Source organism: Oreochromis niloticus, linkage group LG12 (assembly GCF_001858045.2).
Source record: "Oreochromis niloticus isolate F11D_XX linkage group LG12, O_niloticus_UMD_NMBU, whole genome shotgun sequence".
NCBI lineage: Eukaryota > Metazoa > Chordata > Actinopteri > Cichliformes > Cichlidae > Oreochromis > Oreochromis niloticus.
In genome coordinates this window covers 17834574-17861122 of record NC_031977.2, presented here as the reverse complement: position 1 = coordinate 17861122, position 26549 = coordinate 17834574, and the positions used below count along the sequence as shown (strand labels likewise).

General features: G+C 38.7%; 2 protein-coding genes across 3 annotated transcripts; both read left to right on the top strand.

The window, feature by feature from the left end:
- Positions 1–506: 506 nt before the first annotated feature.
- Positions 507–13139, top strand: pes (pescadillo). The gene is made up of 15 exons (XM_005473302.4): positions 507–698; positions 884–963; positions 2323–2476; positions 2643–2752; positions 3011–3182; positions 3275–3364; positions 3695–3811; positions 3904–3981; positions 6998–7087; positions 10038–10168; positions 10260–10385; positions 10713–10897; positions 11837–12000; positions 12090–12257; positions 12492–13139. Exons 1-15 carry the CDS (start codon positions 675–677, stop codon positions 12564–12566), a joined length of 1764 nt encoding a protein of 587 aa, XP_005473359.1. The 5' UTR covers positions 507–674; the 3' UTR covers positions 12567–13139.
- A 761-nt stretch (positions 13140–13900) lies between these two features.
- On the top strand, positions 13901–24795 carry gal3st1a (galactose-3-O-sulfotransferase 1a). Of its 2 annotated transcripts, none has more exons than XM_019365600.2 (3): positions 13901–14306; positions 22395–22545; positions 22797–24795. In XM_019365600.2, the coding sequence occupies exons 1-3, from the start codon at positions 14207–14209 to the stop codon at positions 23938–23940; spliced, it is 1395 nt and encodes a 464-aa protein (XP_019221145.1). In that variant the 5' UTR covers positions 13901–14206; the 3' UTR covers positions 23941–24795. The 2 variants fall into 2 exon arrangements, with proteins under 2 accessions (XP_019221145.1, XP_003451712.1); XM_003451664.4 differs by having other exon boundaries at positions 13901–14407.
- The last annotated feature ends 1754 nt before the right edge of the window (positions 24796–26549 follow it).

The window sequence follows — 26549 nt, the reverse complement described above, 5'->3', positions numbered from 1 at the left end:
TTATTGTATTACGGAAGCGTAGAGCTGCCACCCAGGCAAAAGAAAAATAGAAGTATATCACGTTATAACGTGAAAAGTTTATTGTTCTAACAAGATACTTTTCATGTTTGTACAATATACTTTCATGTTTGTACAATATACTTTTGACGTTTGAACAATATAATATGACGTTATTACAATATACATAATTATCACGTTCGTACAATATAAATATCACGTTCGTACAATATAAATATTATATTGTACGAACGTGATAATTATGTATATTGTAATAACGTCATATTATGTTGTTCAAATGCGAAAAGTATCTTGTTAGAACAATAAACTTTTCACGTTATAACGTGATATACTTCTATTTTTCTTTTGCCTGGGTGGCAGCTCTACGCTTCCGTAAAAAGCACACGCCATTGATGAGTGTATGTAAACCTTCCATACAGTGTATGTACGAATGTTTCACGTCCAAAACCCTTTTGCGGCTTTCCTTTGTAAACAGGCAGATCAACGGCCCACCCATGGGTCCTGCTGTTTGGGCCATCTCCTTCGCGCATGTCAAGCCGCACGTGCATTTGCTGCGTGTCGTGTCGGTCGTTGTTGTGTAACATTGCGAATCGTGTACTTTGTGAAAACAACTACAATTGGATAAAACTCTGTGGAGGGTTAGAAACGGTCTCTAAATGGGAGGTCTTCAAAAGAAAAAGGTAGGTGTGGGTGTTCGTGTAATGTCGGGCGTTTTATTACCAAAAGTCTGACTATCCAGTTAGCTAACAGCTAGCTGAAGTTTGTTTTTCTCAAACAGTAGATTCTCCTGGACTCGGGTGAGCTTATGTGCCTTGTTAACACATACTGTTTGTGCTGAATATGAGCATCTTCCTATGTTTTCCAGTTTGAGAGGGGCTCTGCCACCAACTACATCACCAGAAACAGAGCTCGAAAGAAGTTGCAGCTCAGCCTCCCGGACTTCAGGTAACGTTGCAGTTAGCATTTTTACACGTGTGTGTGTGTGTGTGTGTGTGTGTGTGTGTGTGTGTGTGTGTCTGTCTGTCTGTCTGTGTTTTAAATCACGATATATTCATACCCCGACGCCACTATATTAGTTTCTCGTTATTGTATAGTAGCTAACGCTTTCTGGGTGGAAAAAGGTGCTAGGGCCCATTTACAACACAGTCTTTAAAACTCAACTCAGTGGGTTTTCTTTGTTTGTTTGTTGTGAAACTGTGTATTGAACTGTGCTGTGTATTGAACAAGGTAGACATGTGTGCAGAGTCAAACAAAAGTGCATTTCTTTTCGGCTCCTGGCTTTGGAGGTCACAACAGTAGTCCCTAGCATCCTCCTCTTTCACATCAACACTCTGCATGTACTTCGCTACATCCATGAATCTCCTCTGTGGTCTTCCTCTTTTCCACCTGCCAGACATCTGCTCCATCAACATCCTTTGTCCAGTAATCATCCACCGTCCCTCCTCTACACATGTCCAAACCATCCCAGCCTTGTTTCTAACTTTGTCTCTGCTCAATCTTAGCAGTCCCTTTGATGTACTCAATTCTTACATTCCTACTGTAAAGTTGAAAATCTCAGCAGCTCTACCAGCTTGGCCTCCTGTCCAAATTATACTTCACAGCAGGTCTCACTACCATCTTGCAATCCTTAGCTGTCATTCTTGCTGCTATCCGTCTGCCACAAATCACCCCTGACCTTCATTTCCATCTGCCCTGCACTCTCTTCTTAACCTCTCTTGTGCACTGTTGCTTTGGATGGTTGACCCCAGCGTTAAAACTCCTCTTTCACTACTTCTGCTTCTCGCATCTTTGAAAAAAGTGAGTGAAATGCAAAAAGTATTAATGCATCCTCAAAAGTGAAGCAAAGTTTAATTAGCATTTCAGTAAAAACCTTGTTACCTTCAACAAGGAACAATGTATTGACGCCCAAGTTAGTGAGATAAAGTTATGTTAGTAGTTAATAATGGATCTGCACCTAGTGATATTCTTTATGATCAGCACTATATCCATAAATCACATCTGACATATAATGTGCATATATTAATTTAACAAAAAATTCTGAGGTGTCTTAAATTTTTAGTGAATGTGATCAGAATATTTGGCAGTGGCTGGTAATTTCAAAATAAATCCCTGGTTTTGAAAATGTTACTCTCCATGCCAATATTACTAAGATTTTTTTATAAACACCAGATTAGTTTCTGTTTCTGTTACATCACAGCAACTTACTTTTCTCCAAGTTTGTTCCAAATCTCGATTTCCAGTTGCAAGGCTTTCCCAGAAAGGAACCTTGTTGCAGACAAATGATTTCTCTTCTCTGATTTTCAGGCGACTTTGCATTCTCAAAGGCATATATCCTCATGAGCCAAAGCACAAGAAGAAGGTGAACAAAGGCTCTACAGCCCCAAGGACCTTCTACCTGCTCAAGGACATCCGCTTTCTGCTCCATGAGCCAATTGTTGGAAAATTCAGAGAGTACAAGGTATCTTACATAAGAAACCAGTGCCTTAGTGTGCTTTACCTCTACAAAAAGGATATTTAAAACACTTTGTTTTAATCAGTTTTTCCTCATCATGTCTTTGTTTTATAGTTTGATTTAAATTTGGTTGACAGTCTTTTTTTGTACCTGTGTTATTTTCTTTTTATAGATATTTGTGCGTAAGCTTAAGAAGGCTTATGGAAAAACAGAGTGGTCTGCAGTGGAAAGACTGAGAGAGAACAAGCCAACCTATAAATTGGATCACATCATCAAAGAAAGGTGGGGTGGTTATTCTTCACACTGAACATAAGAGGGCACAGTTGATCTTTTTTTCTCTGCCACTGTATGAATTAAATTGAAATTGTAGGGTAACAGTAGGACAGGATCTTTAGTAGTCTGTCAGTAGATTTTTTTTAAAGCTTTAATTGAAATTTAACAGATTTTTTTTTTTTTATTTGAAAGGGAAGATGTTTTTGTTAAAAACACAAAACAAAAACAAAACCTCACAAATATTGTTTGTGCTTCTTTTTTTGGCAGGTATCCAACCTTCATTGATGCCCTCCGTGATATCGACGATGCCCTCTGCATGTGCTTCCTCTTCTCCACTTTTGCTCGAACAGGAAAATGTCATGTGCAGACAATCCAGCTGTGCAAACGGCTCACTGTGGAGTGGATGAACTATGTGATCACATCACGTTCTCTGCGAAAGGTGCAAGTTCACCAGCCTGTTATTGATCTGACTCAGTGAGAGTTGATTGACCTGTGTTCTGTAATGCACTAAATGTTTGTCTACTTTGATAGGTTTTCCTCTCCATCAAGGGAATATATTATCAGGCTGAGGTGATGGGACAGCTCATTACATGGGTGGTGCCATATCAGTTCTCCCATGATGTAAGTGCAGTTTGGCAAATTGCAGTCAACAGGGACAGTGCTAATAATAAGCAGTCACTTTATTACTGTGGGGTTATAACATAGGTTGCCAGGCAAACATCGTAAATAAAAAATTGTCCTTAATGACTTGCCTGCTCATTAAGAATCAGAAATGTGTGGCTCCTATGAACAAGAAAACTGAATTTGCTTATGGCTTTAACTTGTGAGCAGCTTGTGTGTTTTTAAAATTAGAATATACTAAAAAATTATGTTGGAAGTGACTGTGATTGAACTCACACTTGTAAATGTACCTCTGAAACTTGGTCACACTAATATCTGTTTCCCTTTCAGCACCCCGTTGATGTTGATTACAGAGTAATGGCAACATTCACAGAGTTGTACACCACTCTGCTGGGCTTTGTCAATTTCAGGCTCTACAATTCTCTCAACTTGGTCTACCCACCAAAGGTATCATAGACTGTAATATAAAAAGGATTCATTATAAACTGGTGATATGTAAGCAGACCTGCCATCGGTTAATATCGCCTCTCATTTTGCAGCTGGACAGTAATGCAGAATCAGAGCCAAAGGAAGAGAGTGAGGATGACTATGCCATGAATTCTGAAAGTTACTTAGAGGTGAGTCACATTGTTTTAAAAAGTGTAAAAGACCTCTGATGTGTTTTTGTTTGTAGTCCTCATAACATTGAAAGGAGGCTTGTTGGTTATCCAGAGTAACAGAATAAATTCACTTAAACCATCCAGGATAAAACAGCTTTAGATCTTTGTTAAAAGTATAGTACCAGAGAGGACCGAGTTCTCTCTGCCACTGAGCGTTTGAAACTTGGTTTGGCTGTATTGTAATGGTCTAGTTGTGGTATTGGGTGACTTTTTCTTACGAAAGGCCATCAAACCATATCATATTGTCAGTTGATTCAAACTGCTATTATAAGAGGAAGATGTGGTGATAGCAGAAATTACACACAATGTCTCCAGGAAGGATAGCGAAAGCATTGTTGATGCTTTTCAGAAAAAACCACGTCCCATGTGACCTCTAAATCCAGCTTTACCGTGTAAAGTCATTTTAAAGCACAGCGTACATTATTTTCCTGGCTTCATCAAAGTAATAAAGACAATGCATTCTGTTATTCAAGCAGGAGTCAACTTTATTTTCCCTCTGCTTTATTGAGACATAAAACTGGGGTATGTGTTAATGTGAATTTATAAATTGTAGACTTGTGCTCTGCTGAATGTGATCCACATTCCTTACTAGGTCATATCCAGTGGGAATCTCATTGTGTCTACCAGTTATTTATTCGTTATACCAGTGGTTCTCAAACTGTGGTACACGTACGACTGGTGGTACTTTGGCTCTCTCTAGTGGTCCACGGGAAATCTAAAGAAAAATCCTTAAGATTAAATAATATACTGTGGCGAGCTGAGGATTCTTTTCAACAAAGGACCCACACAGAGGTTGAGCCTGCTATTCCACCCCAAGCAGAAAGGGGGAGCTCTTTATTGAACTACACATTGCATCAATATCCCCGGACATGAACTCACTCATGGTATAACATCTCTTTCCATCAAACAACAACTGCCAGTGAATTTACACTGTAGCATTAACAGGAAGAGTCACGTAACATTAACAGATGTAAATAACAATTTCCTTGTCTTAAACGGCAAAACGTTCCCAAGGCATGATGGGAGATAACTAGCCACTCCCAACACACCACAGATACCATGTTCGATTGAGCGATTTCTGAAAAATTAAAACGTACAGCTCTGCTATCACTTCCAACATAAATGAAGACAGAAAACTAAACAGCGGTGGAGTTTATAGGGTCACTGAAATTGGGCTAGCTGGTATATGATCATGTCCTACGTGGTGGCTAGCTACACAGCTATGTTAGCATAATACAAACACAGTGAAGCTGGAGGATGAACGCTAACTTTTTTCCCACTCAATAAAAGTTAACGTTAGGGTTACCGATGGTTAGGGACAAATGCAATCGCATGGCAGGATGCTGTAAACGGACCAAACGGTTAGTCATTAATATACTGCTCCATGGGCTGGGCTGTAGTTACATCATAAGATTTTAAAAACTTAGCTTATAAATGATTAGTGGTAATAAAAACCAAGAGAGGCCGACAGTGATCACTGACTTTTTTTAGGGGCTTTTTCAGATTTTTTTTCAGAATTTTTAATTTTTATTTTCAGAAATAGAACAAGATACAAAGCATTAAAACATGTTAAAAACACAACAGCCTTAATAAACTCAGTAGTTTGGACCCAGAAGCAGGATTCATACGTCATCACTTAAAGACTGGATATCCCACCTGCTATGAATGTTTAAATGCAGTATAGTTGTTATTATTATCACTTGCCACATCCTGTTTATGACAGTTAAAATAAATAACATTCATATCAGAAATAAAATTGTCTTGTGTAAACTGTATATGGTGTTAAATAGGCCTATACTACTATACTTTAATGTCGGTCATAGGGGTGGTACTTCAAGAGCCATACATTTTATGTGGTGGTACTCATTGTGAAAAGTTTGAGAACCACTGCATTACCACTTTGCAGTCCTGGGTTGGACCCTCTTTTTGCTTCAGAGCTGCCTGAATTTTTTGTGCCATAGATTCAACAAGGTGGTGGAAACATTCCTCAGAGATTTTAGTCCATATTGACATAATAGCACAGTTGTTGCAGATTTGTATGCTGCTCATCCCTGATGCAAATCTCCCGATCCACCACATCCCGGTGGAGCTCTATTGGATTGAGATCTGATGAGGCTATTTGAGTGGAGTGAACTCAATGTCATGCTCAGGTTGAAAACAGTTTTAGATGATTTGAGCTTTGTTACATGGTGTGTTATCATGCTGGAAGCAACCATCAGAAGATGGTTACACTGATCATAAAGGGATGAGCATGGTCAGCAGCAATACTCGGGTAGGTTGTGGGGTTTAAATGATGACCAGTTAAGGGGCCCACATTATTACGCCACTGAGCTGTTGATACAAAGAAGCATGGAGCCATGCTTTCATGTTGTTTACACTAAACTTTCACCCTACCTTCTGAATATCACAGCAGAAATTGACTCATCAGACCAACCTGTGTGAATGGTAGCCTCAGTTTCGTGTTTTTAGCTGACAGGTTTGGCATCTGATGTGGTCGTCTGCTGCTGTAGCCCATTTACTTCAGCATTTAATGTATTGTGTGTTTTTGGTGATGCTCTTCTGCCATGTTTGTAACAAGCGGTTATTCAAGTTACTGTTGCCTTGCCATCCCCAGCCAAAGGAAGGTTGTTGCCATGTGATTGGCTGATTAGGTATTTGCATAAATAAGCGGTTGAACAGGTGTCTGTAATAAAGTGACTGGTGAGTGTATTTATTTAACTTAAAAATACAGTACACGTAACATGAGGTCTTGCCCTGTGTCATTTCTGACACTTTAATTAGAGCTCAACATGTAGTGTACCTATTAGTAGCCTTCAGTATACTAATAGAGAAATTATGTAAACTTATGTTTTTAAAGAAACAAGCCACATATGCTTAAATTAAACTGGTGACCAAACTAACTAAATCTATTAAATACGCATACATTGAGGTGTAAATGCTAACACTTGTTCTTACCTTGTTTTTGATTTTGCAGAAACTGTCAGCTCTGAGTGCCAGTCTGGCACGTGTGGTTTCTTCTGCAGAGGAGGAGGAGGCTCAACTGGACCATTTTCCCACTGAAGGGGTAAGAAAGCTAGCTCACAAAACATGACACATCACATGCATCTTGATTTACTCAAGCAAAGCACAATTATTTGTTATTGTGAGAAATATAATTAAAACACACAGATCACCACTTCATACATAATGCATCTCATATGTATGGACGTGTGCATGTGTATATATATATGTATATTTAGTGTGTACGTGTGTGTGCATGTACATGTCTATACTTATACTTATAGATATCTATTAATTACATAGTAATAGTAGTAGAATAGTTGAATTTATTACTTGCATATTTCCACAACCTTCCATAACACATACTGTGTATGAGTGTACATAGAACCTCAGCTACCGTTGTATATAGTGTATTATCTTATTTACCTGAGCTGTGGTACTGCACAACCCCCCCCCCCAAATAAAGTATCTTATCTCAATCTTAGAAAAAGCTTTCATTCTTTCTTTTTGCTCTAATTAGTCTCTAAGGGTGAACATTAAAGGTTACATCATTTGATCTTTTGGAGGTGTGATACAAGGGATTTACAGCTTTATGTTTGGTTGCTAGTGACGATATGTTTCTCAACCTGGGAAGCTTGTTGTCAGTGACTGGTTTGAAGTTAATGATTGGTTTTGGCAATTCATTCTGATTTTCTATAGTGTTAGGAAATAAATGCAGTTCAAACTCTGCTGTATTTTATTTATTTATATTTTTTGGGGGGGTGGGGGGCTCAAGCCATGGGGACTTAATCATGAGAAATATAAGAATGAAAAATATAAAAATACAATCTGTTATTCTAAAGTTTTCAGGTCCACTCACCTGAATGATCTTTCAACGTTACAGCTTCCAGACTAAAGTGCTTTATTAAGGCATTAACAGATCAACTATGGAAAGTGTGGCTAGTATCGTGGATTTCTGTGTCTTCTTTTCAAACTTTTTACACGCCTGATGAGCACATCTTTTTATTTTGCTTTTTCTTTCTCTTCTTTATGGCTGTACAGTTAGATTGAAAAATGTTAGTGTTTCTGAGACATTAGCTTTACTACAAAGCAAGGTAACCGCTTTTTTTTTATTTATTTTTTTTTTATTTAAGTAATTTCGGGACTTAATTGTTACTAAGACATTGGGTGTAACTTCCTGGTGGGTTAATTTTACCTGAGCTTTGTGTGTCTATTCTTGTGTGTTCTGAGAACATAACAGATCAGATCTGCACAAGTAGCCTACTAGCCTGTCACATTTCCTGGAAAGTAACACCACTATTCCTGTGGGTCTTGGTGTTTTTAGAGACAATTTAAACCCTCTGGTTTTCCCTGATGAGTCTCGATCACAGACATATAATCTCAGAGGAAGGAACTGTAATCCCTTGATGAGTTGTTTTCTGCTGGCTGCATGCAATTTCAAAGTCTTTTCATTGGTTCATTTATGATACTGTAGCTGTAGTCTATAGTTAGTGCATAAGCAGTGATGGTATTACTTTCTAGTCTGAGTCAGTGAGCTGTGGCTGTGGTGATCCTTGAGGACACCCCTTTCAAGCCGATGACCCAAATGTAACTTGGAACAGATAGGTTAGATATGTGGTTAGTGTTCAGGCTGACCAGAATAAAGGAACTTGTACTTCCTATTGATGAAGTTAAATTTCACAAAAACCAGCTCTAAGATGCTCTACAAGATGCTCTAGTGCCTTTGCTTCCAGAGTGGAGCATCTCACTTCAACTTCTTTGAAGTTGTTTCAGGGTCCCATAGACTTTATTCCTGGGACGTGAGGAGCAGGGTCACAATCAGTCTACCCATCTACCCTTCAAGATGTAGGTGTAGTATGTTCAAGATCTTAAGTGGGTGAAAAGGCCAATTCAATCCTGCTACCTGGAATGAGTGAGCAAACAGGCTGCAAACCTCCATGGTTGCATTCCAGAGCTGGGGAGTCCAAGGGGGGTGGCTGCAACATAAACTGCATACCTTTAAAACCAGCCACTGTCATCCATGATTCTAAGTAGAGCCAAGGGCAAGCTGGCGTAGCTTACTGCTCATCAGTGGCTTTTGATTGATGATTTTAGGATAACACATAACACACATAACACACATAACACAGTGCATCTCACCACTAGGACTTTGTCTGTTAGTTGTGGACCATTGAACTCCATTTGTTACTGCCATATGCATGCAGTTAGTGCTTCCACACATATGAATAGGCAATGGTGCTGTGTCCCACATCTAAGCAAAGCCATGTCTAGGCTCTGAAGGAGCTGGTTATGGAGATGTTAATGTTTTTGCCGTCCTAAGATAGCCAGTCAGCAGAGGCATATCATAGCAGCAGCTTGGTAATACTGCAAGCAACAAACACCACAAGCTAAGCTGGTGGTAAAAGATGCAAGACAATGGCAATACTTTAATAATCCCTAAGGAAATTATGTGATGAAGCCTGCACTATACTCAGCTGCATTTTTTTTTTGTATTCTTTGAGTATTGTACATGGGGTAGAGTAGCCAAGCCAACTTTATTTATAAAGCACTTTAAAGCTGGTGATCCAACAGCTGAGTAGTCATTTCTATTAGACTTCTTTGTTCTTCTTTAGAAGAATTTTATTTTATTATTTTTATCAGTTTTAAATTGCTTTGCATATGTTAAATTTCAGGCTCCAGACAGGTCTGTGATTGGTCATCAGATGCCAACAATAACTATTTTTATGTATAAATATTAGTCCACTAATCACCACTGCTGAACAATTTAACACTGGTTCAGACAGTTTGTCTAACCTGACTGTGATTCTTTAGTTAAATCTGAGCAGATTAAATTCAGAGATAAATAAATCTATTCATTGTCGAGTTGTACTTTTTAACTAGCTTTTTAACATTTGCCTTTTGGGAATTGTCGTAGGGTTATTAGAAATGCAATGAAATTAAGCTGTTCTGATTTAATTGTCAATTGAAATTACCAGAAGAATAATTCATGTTTTCCCTTTAATTCTTTGATACAGGAGGACATGGAGAAGATGGAGGCTAGGGAAAAGGAACTGAAACAGCAAGAAGCTCAGAAGAAGCTTTTTGAGGGACTCAAGTTTTACCTCAATAGAGAAGTTCCCAGGGAGTCTCTGGCGTTCATCATCAGGTGAGCGAGAGATGCTACAGTGAAGCAAAGAAACGTCCACAGAAGCCGGAAGCTGACTTTTTCACTTTTGTGTATTTCTGTTGCCTTTCAGGTGTTTTGGAGGTCAGGTATCCTGGGACAAGTCTGTGTGCATTGGTAGCACATACGAAATGACAGATGAGACCATCACCCATCACATTATTGACAGGCCCAGTGTTGACAAACAGTATATCAACAGGTAGAGAAATGCTGTGCTTTTCGTCATGTATGGCAATGCTGTCTAAACACCCTTCTTTTTTTCTTATAGAGGTAGTTCATTTTGGCATAGAACTCTTAATCCTAGAGACAGGAAGTGTGACATCATGTATGTGACCCAACTTTACAATGACTCCTTTCACTGGAATCTTTCCCATCCCATCCCATCCCCCCCACCCCCTGGTCCTTCAGCACAAAAAATCCTCACCAAAGAGCAAGATTATATTCTCATTTTACATAGTAGACACAAGAAAATGTGCACTTATTTGCTATCATAACATACGATTTTAAAAACCTTTGCTTGTTTTAGATACTACATCCAACCCCAGTGGGTATATGACTGTGTCAATGCCAAAGTGCTCTTGCCTGTGGAGGATTATTTCCTTGGGGTGACTCTACCCCCTCACCTGTCTCCGTTTGTGGAGGAGAAGGAAGGTGACTATGTGCCTCCAGAGAAACTGAAGATCATGGCCTTACAGCGAGGAGAAAAAACAGGTGTGGTTCAGTTATATCTCAGTGTGTGTGCAGGTCACACCCATAATTAACTGACTTTTTTGCCCTGATCTTAGTCCTGGTTTAAAAAACAACCAACAAAAAAAAAACTTCACATCTGAATGAACAACAGGTGTGTAGGAGGAAAACTATAAGATAGCTATAACCTCTGAACATGGTCTCTTGTCAGTATTTTGTTGCATCATAAAATTATGAGTATTGTACATAATTGAGTAGTTAAGCCAACTTTATTTAAAAAGAACAACCACTGAGCAAAGTGTTGGACGTAGGAAGAAAAACACACTCTAATACATTTTTTTAAAAAGTGGCCTGTTTAATGTGAAATGGCAGCAAATTCCACAATTCGGGAACTTCTGCAGCAAAAGTCCTGTCCCCCCTCTGAGCCTCCACTGTGTCCTCGGCATATACAAGGAGTTGGTCAGCTAATCTGAGCAACTGGCAAAGAGTGCAAATGCAGCAGCTCAGAGAGGTAGTGTGGAGCGAGGCCATGTAACGACCTGAAAATAGATAAAAGAATTTTAAAATGTCATGTGTAAAGTTAAATAGACTCGTGGCATCTATTAATCTGAATGGTTGTAATTGATATTTGTTATAACTTATTTGATTTTTTTTGTTTTGTTTTTGGAGACTTTATCACAAAACTCTTTTAATAGTCTCATTATGTGATTAATTAGTGCCAGCATTCCTTAATTGGATGATTAAATTTTTCCTGGTGGCTGGATCGAAATGTTGTGATTTACTAAAAGAACTGTAAGTGAGACAGCGTGCAGAGGTTCTAAGTTTATCTGATCAGTGCCCTTAAAAAAGCCACTTTGGCAGCACATAGTAATGAAAATAAAAGACAAATATTTAATGTAAGCACACAGGATTCAAATGTCAGAAGCACTAATTTTAAATAATTCCCTTTTCTTCCTTTTATAGGCAATGAACAGGAGGAGGAGGAAGAAGAAGAGGAGGAGGAAGAGGAAGAAGAAGAACAAGAAGAGGAGGAAGAGGACGACAATGGTGATGAAGAGGACGATGAAGAGGAAGTAGCAGAAGAGAAAAACCTTAAGAAAATGGAAGAACAAAGATCCCAGGGCAAGGTGATATGTCGGATCCTGTTTTCTTTGTCATGATTTTATTTTTTAGTAATCTTTTAGAATCTTTATTGACTCGTCTTGTTCCCTTTTAGTCTCTACAAGTCAAAGTGACACCTGGAAAGCTGAAGGTAGAAAATAAAGCACGCTTGGAGCAAGAGGAGAAGGCAGAGGAGAAGCGTCTAGCCATCATGATGATGAAGAAAAAGGAAAAGTACCTCTATGACAAAATCATGTTTGGAAAGAAAAGAAAAGTCCGTGAGGTTCGTACAATCCCTCTTCGTTATTTGTTCAGCCTAAAAGCTTCAACATTGAATATTTTAGTGTTGATACTGAGCATTTTATCTCAGGCCACAGTGTTTACCAGTATTATGTAGCTGCTGCGGCGAGAACGGTGCAGCCCAGCGCTGACCCCCGCCGAGTTCAATGAGCTTAAAAATGGTTGCGTAACTGGTGTTGAGTGTCTTCCATTAACTGGGCTCCTTCTCTTTTTACAGGCTAACAAGCTTGCTGCCAAGAGGAAGGCTCACGATGATGCAGAAAAAGCAAAAAAGAAAAAGGCCCGAAAATAACTGGTGCCTACTTCAGACTGACTTTGTTTTTAACTTAGAGGTTGAGTACTTTGCAGGTTTACATACCATAAAACCTGAAAGTGTAGTAGACCTCTGTGTGCTACATGCACTCTAATGACCTCTGCAAAACTTCAAACAGCGCAGGTTGTCACAAATGCTAGTTGTGTAATTATTATTGTAAAAGTAACTGTTTGTTTGATCTGTGCTACACTTTTCTGTATTTCATAATACAACTTCGTCTTTATTTTAAAGTCTGTAACCAAAATATTTTACAGTTAAACGGACTGAATTAAACGTGTTACTTGTGATATTGCATCTCTAAGAAGAAATGATTCTCTTAGTCTCGGCGCCATATTGAAAAAGGATCATTTGTCCTTGAGGCTGTAGCTTTAGGGCAGCGGTCTCTTTTCAAAGCTGTGCAGGGTCAGACAAGATGGCGAAAGGTCAGAATACAATCCAGAGAACAAACCTAAAGAGTTCACATCTGCAGAGGCTGAGGTCACGCTGCTGCTGTCGGTTGAACCTCTTTGCTGATTGGTTAACACTTACGTAGTGGGCGGTGATGACAAAGAACCACAAGACCAAAGCACCATCTCAGAGGGCAAAGGCTACGCCCATCATACCCCTGCGCTCCTTGGTTTCCTCACACAGTTTGACACTCGCTGCAGCCTCTCATCCCTCGCCTGGGACCCAAATCTACATTCCTCACAAGCCCACCCAGTTCAAGTCTCAGCCTGGCACTCCTTTTGCCTACAGGCAAAACCACTCCCCACTGAACAAAAACGGTGTTGTGCCTGAGCTTGATGAATGTGGGTTGACCAGCATAGATCGAGTATGCCTTCCCTTCCAAGAAGCGGGACATCAGTTTAGAGGAAGATGGAGCTCATGTGTAGTGGTTTGTTGTTTTTTTTTTTGGCCGGTATCATGACAACGTATTGCAACATCTGTAAATGAAGCCAGATAGACTTGTCGCTCCAGTAATGTTCACTCTCTGCTATAATGGCTGTGTGGGATGGCAGTTTCACAGGCAGAAGGTACCGCGTGGTTTAACTTGTATGTAGAGTTAAAATATTGATAGCTTTTAGTTAATGAATTGCAGATAAAGATAAGGGAGATTAAAAGATCAATCCTTTGTAAATATACGGTGGAAAAACTTGTATGCAGGTTTGTTGTGAAATAAATACGAAATATCTGATCTGTGGTGTAAAATTTAACAACACATACTCAGCAGCCTTGATCAACTAGTACACTCGGTCTTTGTGCTCTGGATTTCTAAATTTGTTTCTTTTATGCTGTTTTCTCCCCCTCCTGTCAGCTTGCAGCTCAGACTCCAGTGTTCACACTCAATGGTCTTTTGTATGTAGACACTGAATAGGCACTACAGTCTCACTCCTCCCTCACCATTTCAACCTCCCTCCCTCTCAACCCTCCTCTTTTACGCTCCCTAGCAAGTGCATGTCCCTTGACACAATTACTGACGTCACAGGTGGCTTGATGAGCCTCCCTGCAGTGCTTTGTTCAGCGTGATCAGTTTTGGAATCAAAAGTTGAAGAGGGAGGCAGCTGGCTGCCTGAAAGCATCAGGTGTGCATACAGAGAGGCAGGGGGAGAAAGAAGAGAAGAGGAACAGCACTCAGATGAATGAGACACGCAGCACAGGACGTGATAGGACAGCAGGACAGTGCTGGGTCAATAGCGGCATGTGTATGTCGGGATCAAGATATAAGGACAGCCGTTAGAGGGAAATGAACTTGTATTCATTTTTTTGGAACTGGGCGGACTAAATGATACTGTCAATAAATTACCATTACCACTAGTTTGTCTTTGGACTTGCGCATAAGGGTAAGAAATGCTTCTCCGGTCTTTTCACAGTAATCTTTATTTTAGAAAATCTCAATTGTAAGCATGTTGTACTTTTCTAACACCTTTTATCCAGTGTTTTCGCACGAAATGCAGTGATTCAACTAAATCTAGTCACGTTTACTCTTAAAACAATGTTGCACTCAGTCTTTTCAATTCCTCCTCATATAAATGGGGGAGAGAAAAAAACAAACGAACTTTGTAATCCAGCTGTGCAAAGCTTAAGATCCATGATGGATGAGGAAACGTTTGGGAAAGTGAGTGAAGTAATGCTAATGTTGATCCTACCCAGGCATGCATTTTGGATAAATTGAGCTTTTGTGAAAATCTAAACATAGCCCCAACAGTTAGTTTTTATTTACCCAGTACAGTCTGGTGTTTTGATGTTATTGCGGGAAATGTTATTCACTGCTCCTTTGCAGGCAAACAATCTTTTCCCAACTTCAGACACAATTACTTTTCTCTTCATGGACCTTTTTAGTAGATTTGCTCTGTGCCTCCTTCGAAAGCTGGCCTCAGTCCAAAAAACAGATGAATACTTGACCTAGTGGATACCAAGAAACGACGACGTACTTGACAGTCAGGATTCTCTAAAGGAGTAAAATCCCCGTCAGTTTCAGTTCAGCACAGACAAACACGCTGCCATGTGTGACTTACAATCATGATTAAAAGAAAAAAAATTTAAGCTGTTATGCTTTGATCAGAAAAGGAGGGGACACAGATGGTCATTTTCTAATGGCAACCTAGTTTAAAGCTGTTACTAGAAACAGGCTAAATAAAAGCCTGAAAATATCTTTCACAGTTTCAGTGCTTTCATATCCATGCAGGAATGATCAGGGGAGAAAAATGGTCTTCGCTCAACATTTGAAGACAAATTGCAAATTCTTTCAGCTCAAAGTTACAATTCACTAAGACAGACATAAGCTCGGACAAAGGTGCAGGTTTAGGAGAGTGACTTTCATATGTACGAAGGCTGGCCTCATTCCAAAAAAGAGATGAATGTGACACAGATACCAAGAAACCACAACGTGCTTAACCGCCTGGATTTTTTAAAGGATGGAAACCTCTGTCACAGTTTCAGTTCAGCACAAATACTTTTAAAACTATGACCCATGATTTACAAGCATGATTAAGGGCAGAAATGGAAGTTGTTCGTCGTAAATTAGGAAAAAGAGGGAACATTTGTCGAACACAAAATCTGATTAATTCATTTCCTACTGGTAACATAGTTGAAAGCTGTGATTTATTAGAAATGGCACGTTACAATAACTTAAAGCAAAGATCACACAGTGGTTACTGTAATAGGTTTATCTTTCTGCATTATGATGTCCATAAAAAATATAATTTTTAGCAACTTTTCTGAATGCTGTTACTTCATGAAGACGTTAAATTATTGTTTGTGTGGGACAGCGTTTGTTTGACGCACGCGGTGATGGCAGAGGAACCAGTAATGAATGTAAACATCAAGTCAAACAGAGTTGAAAAGTGATGACATGTCTAGGAAGCAGCAGCAGCAGAACATAACAGGCAATTTAGTTCTGTCACAACACGGAGCTGTCCTATACTGGCAAAATGCCTGAATGTGTCACTGACTGGAACACTTCCACAAGTCTGAAACATTCGGGAATCTCTCCAGTCGGAGATCTCCAAACAGTCTGGAATGCTTCTGTCCGTAAGGACAAGCGCAGATAAGGATGGCAACTCTATATGATGCATATATACAACTGTTGCCAAAAGTACATGTACTTCTTGTAAGTTTTTGTACTTCTATATTTCGATTATATATTGTCCTCCTGCTCTCTTTCACTGTAAGTCTGAAAGTTGTTTTTCCCTCCTGCTTTTTATTCATTTTGTGATCACTCACATATCTTGAGACACTTTCCAAAGGCCCCACCCCAAATTAGGAACGATTTGACTAAACTGCAAAACTGTGTTTAAAACATTTGAGGGTGGGGGGTGGGAAGGGGTAGTTTAATTTGGTAATTTTCTCTCTGTAAGCAATCTTGCTTATTCCACTAGTGGTTGACAAGTTGGTAACAAAGAATATTAAATTTTGCTCACCTGTGGTTAATTTTTTATTCAAATAATATATATGCATTGGGTTCACGCTGGTTCAGATAATGTCACAAATTCCAGGTGGAGAGTTTCACCTCGTTATTTATGTAGCTGAGTGAGCAGGTGGCTCACCTTACTGCAGTCTGCAGGGGGGGATGCAATATCACTTTCCATGTTGATGCATTATTTATTTTAAAGGAAGCTGAGAACCCCAGGGTCAAACATTTCACTTCTCAAGTATGTTGTTTTGTAATTCCTCATACAGTTCAAATTCTCTCTGTTTAAAATATTCTTTACATACAGTTACATTATATACAGTGTGTAGTATGTTACCTCTTATTCACACTCAACTTGGAAAAAGTGGAAATGCTTTGCTGCTTATGCATTTGAGCAAGCTGGAACAAATTGTGAAATTACATTCATTGACTTCTTTGGAGCATTTTCAAAGATTGTATTTATTGATCTCCACCTACCTGCTCTTCAACAGGTCTCTGTTGAAAAAGAGATCTTGATCTCAGTGAAACTCTGTCTAAATAAAAGATTTAATAACAAAAATCATCAACATCATCATCACCTTTATTTATAAAGCACTTTAAAACAACCACAGCTGACACAAAGTGCTGTACATTGGAACTGTAAAATAAAATTACATGAGATATAAATAAAAACCAAATAAAATAAGAGTGAAATCATTAATTAAATAACTACTTCAATTAAAAGAGAAACTAAGTCTCACTGAGGGTAAAAGCCAAGGAATAAAAGTGGGTTTTCAGACGTGACATAAAAGTGGACAGTGAAGGGGCCTCTCTAACGTGCAAGGGCAAATTATTCCATAATTTAGGAGCCACGATAGAGAAGGCCCTGTCCCCTCTGAGCTTCCTCCTGGATCTCGGTACCTCCAGGAGCAGCTGGTCAGCTGACCTGAGAGACCGACAGGGTGTGTGGGGATGAAGAAGCTCAGAGAGGTAAGGCGGGGCAAGACTGTGAAGGCATTTAAAAACAAACATGATAATTTTAAAATGAACTCTAAAAGACACAGGCAGCCAGTGCAGAGAGGCTAGCACGGGGGTTATATGCTCTCTTTTTCGACTCCTGTTAGGAGTCGTGCAGCCGCATTTTGAACCAGCCGCAGACGTGAGAGCAATGACTGACTGACCCCCGCATAAAGTGAGTTACAGTAGTCCAGGCGGGAAGAAATAAAAGCATGGATCACTGTTTCAAGGTGCTGCCTTGAAAGAAAAGATTTTACTCTTGCCAGTCGCCTTAAATGATAAAAACTGGACTTCACCACTGCTCTGATTTGGTTGTCCAATTTAAAATCACTGTCCAACTTAAAACCAAGGTCAGTAACAACAGGTTTAAAATAGACTTCCAGGGATCCTAAATCAACAGAGGAGGACTCACAGGGACCACTAGGCCCAAACACCAACACTTCTGTTTTCTTTTCGTTAAAATTTAAAAAATTTAGAGCCAACCAAGCTTTAATGTCATCTAGACATGTCAAGAGAGGTTTTATGGAGATGCCATTCTTCTGCTTTAGTGGTAAATAAATAAATAGATAGATACAGTAAAAAGAGCAGTGGCCCTAAAATTGAGCCCTGTGGGACGCCGCATGACAGAGGAGCAGAAGATGATTCGGAACCGAGAAGGCTGACAGAGAAAGTTCTATCTGACAAATAAGACCTAAACCAATTAAGTACAGTGCCACCAATACCCAGTGCCACCACCCAGTGCCACCAATATAAGTAGACAGCCAAGGTTAACTATGTATGTGTAACCTTTCCCTGTGGGTTCATATTCTTGAGCACCTTAAATTATAGGCCACACTATAGCACTGCTGTCCATGTGAAATTACTGGTTTGTAAACCTGCTATTAGTGAGCCTCTTTAATTTTTTACCAAAATAGCTGTTCTTCCTGCCCTCTGTCAGAGTGTTCCCATTGAGCCATACATATACCAAAACCAGCGTTAAAGCTACTCATTCAGTGCTGCTTTTCCTGAATGACAAATGCAACTTTCACCTGCCTTTGTGGTGCATTTCTTTTCAGTTTGCTTTTGTGTGCACTTCTGTATACACAACTGAACAAAGATTATAATCCGTGTAATCAAATTACAATTAAATAACCAAGAAACTAAATCAATCATTTCAAGTGACCTTGTTATGCTGTGTCAGCGACACACCCACTGAGGAACAAACTCTGCTTGGCGATTATGTTTTGAGACAGCTAGAGACACCAGCGACAGTAAGGTAGGGTCCAGGGTCCAGAACAGGCAACATTAAGGGAACCCTAAAACTCCTGGCTAAAGATAAACTTAAAGTTGTAAAATTATAGTTCACATCAACAGTAAAGACACTTTGTTAAGTCAATCGAAGGTCACTAAAATTAATATGAAATCAGTGTGTAACAATATTGGACTGTGTAGTTGTCTCTGGTCTCCAATCAGACCAATAGTGATGTGATTAGCCACATGTTTTTCTTTATTTACTGACTGTCTGAGTGGTGTCCAAAAAAAGATGTGGGCTTTATAAATAATTGGGAAACTTTCTAGGGCAAACCTGGTCTTGTTAAGATAGATGGCATCCATCCCACTTTGGATAAAGCAGCTCTCATTTTTATAAATCTTGCCAAATTTATTAAACCCCAAAACATGAATATCCAGAGTTGGGACCAGGAAGCAAATTTGCAGGCTTACATGTCTCACTGGAGCTTCTCTCTTCCTGCTATACCCCCAAAACCCCATCCCCTTAGACTGTGTCTCCTCCCAGACCACCAGAAAAACAAACAAACACTAAACCAGCAAAAAAATACAAACAAACCAAAAACAAAAAAAAATACATTTAAACATAAAAAAAATCACAAAGGAAGAACAATATAGCACCTACAACTGTACCAAAGAGTAAAACAGTGACTGTTAGGTCTCTCTCTTCTAAGTCCTTATTAGTACATGCATTAATAATTTGTCAAAAAACTGATTTACCATGCCCTACAGAAACCTGGTTACAGCAGGATGGTTATGTTAGTTTAAATGAATCAACACCTCTGAGTTATACTAACTGTCAAACTCCAGAAGCACAGGGGTGCAGTCTCCTAAATCCCAAGTTTTATTGTTGTTATCTATCATCCACCTGGGCCTTACTCAGAGTTTCCATCTGATTACTTAGACTTTATATCTGATTTAGTGCTCAGCTCAAATAAAATTTTTATTGTGGGTGATTTTAACATCAATGTAGATATTGAAAATGACAGCCTCTGCTTGGTATTTTTAGACTTAACTTCTGACTACCTTCTCTCAAAATGTTACTTATGTAACCACCACTTTAAAGTCTAGATCTTCTTCTAACTTATTCTACAGAAACTTAACATTTAACAATATTCCCTGAAAACCCTCTATTGTCTGATCTTTTCCAACATTTAAATTTACAATAAAGGATTACACAGAATTGGGGAATATATTTGATTACAGTAGATGTCTTTTTGAAGGTGCTGTAACTAAATTTAGAGACATAATCCCTCCAGTGTTATTTTCTTCGATGCCTTGTCCCAGCTGAGTGCAAAACAGGTACCTGAACTTTACCCCCACAGAATTGATTATCTTGTTAATAATTTTGCATCGCTTCACTGCATACAAATCTGGATACTGCAGCACCTCTGAAAAAGAGGTTCTCAAATTAGAAGTACTTGACTCCCTCGTATAACTCTCAAATGCAAACCTTAAAGCAGATAACTTGTAAGCTGGAGAGGAAATGTTGTCTCGCTAATTTAGAAGATCCTTATTTAGCCTGGAAAAATAGTTTTTTGCTCAAAAGCCCTCCACAAAGCTAGAACATCTTACTATTCATCACTGATAGCAGAAAATAAGAATAAGTCTGTTTTCTCTTCAGCACTGTAGCCAGGCTGACAAAAAGTCAGAGCTCTGTTGTGTCAAGCTTTCCTTTAATCTTAACTACTAATGACTTCATGAATTTCTTCACAAATAAAATTCCATCCATCCATCCATCCATCCATCCATCTTCTTTCATTTTCGAATTCAGGGTCACAGGGGTGCTGGAGCCTGTCCCAGCTACTGTAGGATGAGAGGTGTTTGTTGTAGGGTTACCACAAAGAGACAGACAACCATTCGCACTCACATTCAAAGTATGGGAGAGTACCCTGAGAGAACATGCAAACTCCACACTCCTCTCTGTGAGACAACAGGGCTAACCACTGTGCCATCGTGCTGCTGAAAATTTTTTTCCATTAGAGAAAAAATTACTCATGACCATCTCACAGACATAACATTGTGTACAGCTTCTTTCAGTACCATTGATATTTATGTGGAGTCTTTTTCTCCAATCTTTCTAAGTTAACTTCAGGTCATCACAGTATTGAAACAGCATTAGTGAAAGTTCCAAATGATCTTTTTATGGCCTCCGATAGTTGACTCATCCTGCTGGACCTCAAAGCAACATTACATACTGTTGATCATAATATTTTATTACAGCAATCAGAGCATGTTGTCATTACTGTTGACCAAAATATTTTATTACAGTGATTAGAGCATGCCGTGGGCATTAAAGGTCCTGCCCTGCAGTGGTTTGAATCATATCAAGCTAACAGACTCCAATTTGTTCATGTAAATGGAGAGTCCTCTTCACACACTAAGGTTAATTATGAAGTTCCAGAGGGTTTTGCATTAGTACCAGTTCTGTTTACATTATGCATGCTTCCCTTACACAGTATGAATAGAAGGCATAGCATACATTTTCACTGCTATGTAGACGATACCCAACTTTATCTATCCATGAAGCTAGACAGCACACACCAGCACACACCAAGTAGTTAAACTACAGGAATGACTACAGGACATTGTACAATGCCCCCAAAAATCTTATATAGATGGTTAGACTGATGCTTACTCTGGATGGCATTATCTTGGTCTCCAGTAACTCTGTGAGGAATCTTGGAGTTGTTTTTGAACAGAATATGTACCTCAATGCACATATTAAACAAATATGTAGACGCTTTCTTCCATTTGCACAATATCCTCAAATTAGAAATATCCTGTCTCAGAGTGATGATGAGAAACTAGTTCATTATTACTATAGACTGCTGTAATTATTTTAATTGCAATTTTAATTGTAATTAATTATTATCAGTGTCCTAAAAACTCCCTGAAAAGCCTTCAGTTGATCCAAAATGCTGCAGCAGGAGTATTGACCGGGATTAGAAAGAGAGAGCATACTTCTCCTTTACTGAATTTTCTTGATTGGCTCCTTGTCAAACCCACAATCGAATAATCCGACAAGATTTTGAATAATCTGGCCCCATCTCATCTTAAAGACCTCATATTACTGCATCACCCCAATTTGTCACTTCGTCCTCAGACTGCAGGCTTACTTGTGCTTCACAGCGTATTTAAAAATCGAATGGAAGGCATAGCCTTCAGCTTCGAGGCCCCTCTTCTGTGGAATTACCTCCCAGTTTTGTTTTGGGAGACAGACACCCTCTCTGCTTTTAAGATTAGACTTAAAAGCATATAGTTAGAGCCAGATCAGTTCACCCTAAATTTTCCACTCAGCATTTAATCATTAGTTAATATTTTTTCCTTCCCACTGTCACCAAAGTCCTTGCTCATAGGGGGTCATCTCACTGTTGGAGTTTCTCTGTATTATTGCTGGGTCTTTACCTTACAATATAAAGTGCCTTGAGGTAACTGTTGTTATTATTTGGTGCTATATAAAATGAACTTAACTGAATTGAATTGAATTGAATTGTCTCTTAAAAGCAGATAAAATTTCAGGAACCATTTTCCGGTAACATGAGAACAACAACAAAAATGTCTGGACAGCATTCAGACAGGAAATATATACCATAGCAATGATAAACATGAAAATGAAAATGAGGATGAAGAAGAGATTTGTTCTGTGTTTTCAGGTGAGCTCTTCTTCTGCTGGACCATGACTGGCAAGCAAAGAATCCAATGGAGGTCCATGTGCAAAAGCCTGGTCCTGGGTACACTCCTGACAAGCTGCATGATCCTTGTTTACTGCCTCTCCACCCCACAGATCCACTACAGTCTGCCTGAGTAAGATTCCTATTGCTGGTGTGCATGTGTTCTGTAGAACCCATAATGTAAAATTTGCATTCTTCTGCAAGGAATATATTTCATATTCAATTATTTAGGTATAAGTTGTTTTTAAAAAACACTATTTTTTTTCTAGTTTCTCAAGTGTGATGGGTTAGTGCTTTAGTTTATTTTCTGTCACAGCATATTTAGAGACAATTTCCACAAAACCCATATGTCTTTATAGTTTGTTCTCATTTTCCTCTATGTAGGGTTCCGGTGCCTTATTCCTGTGCACACCGTCCAACACAGTCCCAGCACAAATCAACCATCAACAATTCAGACACTGCCTACACCTGTACTCCTAAAGTTGATATCATGTTCATGAAGACCCATAAAACAGCCAGCAGCACCTTCCTTAACATCCTTTTCCGGTTTGGAGAGAAACACCGGGTCAAATTTGCTTTTCCTGACAGCAGAAATGACTTCTTCTACCCATCTTTTTTCCAGCGCTCCCAGGTTAAAGACTACAGACCGGGAATGTGTTTCAACATTATCTGTAATCACATGCGCTTCAATGCACCTGAAGTGTCCAAGTTGCTGCCTGTGGACACATCCTACATCACCATTCTGCGAGACCCTGCAGAGCTTTTTGAATCTTCCTTCCACTACTTTGGCCGCCTGGTGCCTTTTACTTGGAAGATACCAGGTGACGACAAGCTGGCTGAGTTCCTACGTGATCCCCACAAGTACTTTGATCCAGGGAGCTTCAACTCTTACTACCTCAAGAATCTGCTGTTTTTTGACTTTGGACTGGACAACTCTCTGGATGTGAATGATCCACGAGTGGAAGAAGGAATCAAATTCATCAGTGACCGTTTTCAGCTGGTCATGTTAGTGGAACACTTTGAGGAATCACTCATCCTGCTAAAGGATGCCCTCTGCTGGGAGATGGATGATTTGCTCTTCTTTAAGCTCAATATCCGTAAGGGATCCACTTTGTCTAAATTTACTCCTGAGCTGAGAGCTAGGGCCCTTGAGTGGAATGCTATTGATTGGAAGCTATATCAGCATTTTAATCAAACTTTCTGGAAGAAAGTAGACGCGTACGGGCACCAGCGTATGGCTGAGGATGTGGCAGAGCTCAAGAAGAGGAACAAGGAGATGACATCTATCTGCATTGAGGGTGGCCATGCTGTAGAAGCTGGCAGCATCCAAGAGAAAGACATGCAGCCCTGGCAGCCAATCGGAGAGAAGTCTATCATGGGCTATAATTTAAAAAAGAATATAGACAAAGCACATCGGAATCTGTGCCGCAAGATGTTAATGCCTGAGATTCAGTACTTAACAGAGCTTGGGGTGAACCTCTGGATTACCAAGTTGTGGGGCCATGTCCGAGATATAATTAACTGGTAACTCAGTGTGTGAGCACCAGGGGCCAATTTAAATCTGAAACACTGTATTAAGAAGTACTGCGTGGTTGACAGAATGAGAGGTTAATAACGTGTCATATTTTCTGTCTCTTTGCCTGTTTGAATTGTACATGGTTGTGCACTGTGATGTACATGATGAGAGCTTGAGAAAAAAGAAGTTATGCTCTACAAATACTGAATCAGTTTACGACATGCAGCCGAGGCTTAGTATTCTCCACTATGAGTCCGTTTAATTGTTCTTACTCTCAGATGTCAGCTTGTTCTAATGGAGTACTTGACATAACTATGAAGTTCACAATGACGTTCTAAAGCACTTTGATGGATTGATAAGAAATATTTATTTCCATCCCTGAGAAATTTCTGAGATTTTGGAAACATGGAAGGAATATCAGTTGGTTTGTAGTAAATGACGTCTTTGATGATCATTTGAAAAAGTCAAAACATTTCATTTCTAAGTGACTGATTCCCCACTAAGGACTGAAATATATGTGAAAATATGCAACTACTTTACTATCTGTGGAGGACAAAATCAGTCCTGATTTTAAAAAGTATGTGAATATCTCTCTCTCTCTCTCTATACATATATATATGTGTGTATATATATATATATACATATGTATGTATGTATGTATATATATATAACTTTTTTTAAATGAATGGCATTAGCTATCAGTCTACTTGAGAGTTCTATCACTACAAATTCTAAATCAAATCATCATTAATGTTATCAACTATAAACGTGCTTCTCCATGTCTGTCATGTAATATGTTTAATAAGGAATCAATAAATGAAAGAGCCATTAAAAATGATGTAATTAGCTGTAAAAAAAAAAAAAAAACAACTTAATTTTATAGGATAAATGTTGCATTTCCAGCTATATCAATGTTTTTTCTTCATGTGAGAACTTTACTGTTCAGTTTTCGTTTTGCTGCTTATATTTCAGTGATAATCAACAATAATGTGTTGCTCTTGCCAGTTGTTTTGGGAGGTAGAGTGACAATGTGATGTGACTTGTGTAGAGAGCAGGCAAATAACCTACACTGAAAAAAGAACCAACTTAATTGAATTGTTTCAATTGGTAACACCTAATTTAATTAAGTTCTTTGAAATGAAGTTAATACATTAGAGTGCACAACTGATTTATCTAATGTATTAACTTCATTTCAAAGAACTTAATTAAATTAGGTGTTACCAATTGAAACAATTCAATTAAGTTGGTTCACCTATTTTCTTTTTACAGTGTAAAACATATGTCTGTCAAGTAAGATCCTACCTAAATGTACAATGACCAAGAGTGTTAAACACCACTCGCATGTCTACACAGCCTTATTATCAGAACCACTCATAAGAAATGCAATTTCATTTCATTAATTTATGTTTTGTTAATGCTCTTCATCATTCGTTAAACACTTTAGTTTTGTAAATTCACCTATAATATTTAGTCAGTATTTCTTTCCATTCAGTATTGTCTTTTCTTAATGTTTTGTATTATTAATGATTTGATTTTAACTAATGTCCTGATTTTGTTCTCCATACAATAATCCATTGTTACTACCAATATATGATAAGCTAAGTCTCACAATAAAATGAATAGTAATATTGTTTATTTAAAACAACCATTTAATTTTGTTGAATGACAGCCCTGGGAAATATCTGTTCCTAAAAATGATGGGTTAAGATAAATGACCATATTGTATCAGCCTATGGATGGGTGAATAACATTTCACAAGTTTCCTGTTAAAATGAGCATTTGGTGCAGATAATGCCTCAAAATGGTAGTGGTTCCAAACGGACCTATTAAAGCATTTATTTTGATCATCAGTGTTAGAAAAGTGTAATTAAATCCACTGTGATTTGTTGTTATAAAATAAAAAAATAAAACATGAAAAGTTCAGTGAGGATGGTTATGTTTTTAACAGAAACTGCATGATCACAATACTTATTCATTGCTTGGAGATGTTCTTAACATTTGTGTTAAGACAGTCATAGACTTACAAACACTGTTAAGTCTACGGTTTTACATATCAGGATGTATGTAACCCTTAACAGGAATTAAAATTTGACAAATAAAACCTGAAATGAACAACGACACTTGACATATTACACTGTGCCATTATTGATAATTGAAAGACTACACCTTTCATTTCTGACTTCATTGGAATTAAGAGGGTTATTAGCAGCAGTGCTGCTAATCAAACCCACTTGATTAATTGGATCTTGATTAATTGACATGAAAGCAGAAGTTTTGGGAGTTTGCTAGTCTGGAGCAGCAACATGCTGTAAGGATTTTGGACAGGAGTGCGTTTGCGGAGGGTGAAAACCACTCTCCCTGTCCAAATAGAGACACACATGCTGACCATGCTGAATAAAGTATGCTTAAAGTTACATTATGTAACTGTTATGTGGAAGGTTATAGCACAGATTAAAAGGAGTTTCCGGTTGCATTGTAAATTACAATGCAGATTCCTAGCTGAAGCATTAACCTCCCAAGTTCAACTGCATATTCGCTAGCTACGGTGGCTGCTATAGGACAAACATGCTTTAGGTAAGAGCGATAAAGAGGGCATGAAACACTGCATTTGTTGAGAGAAA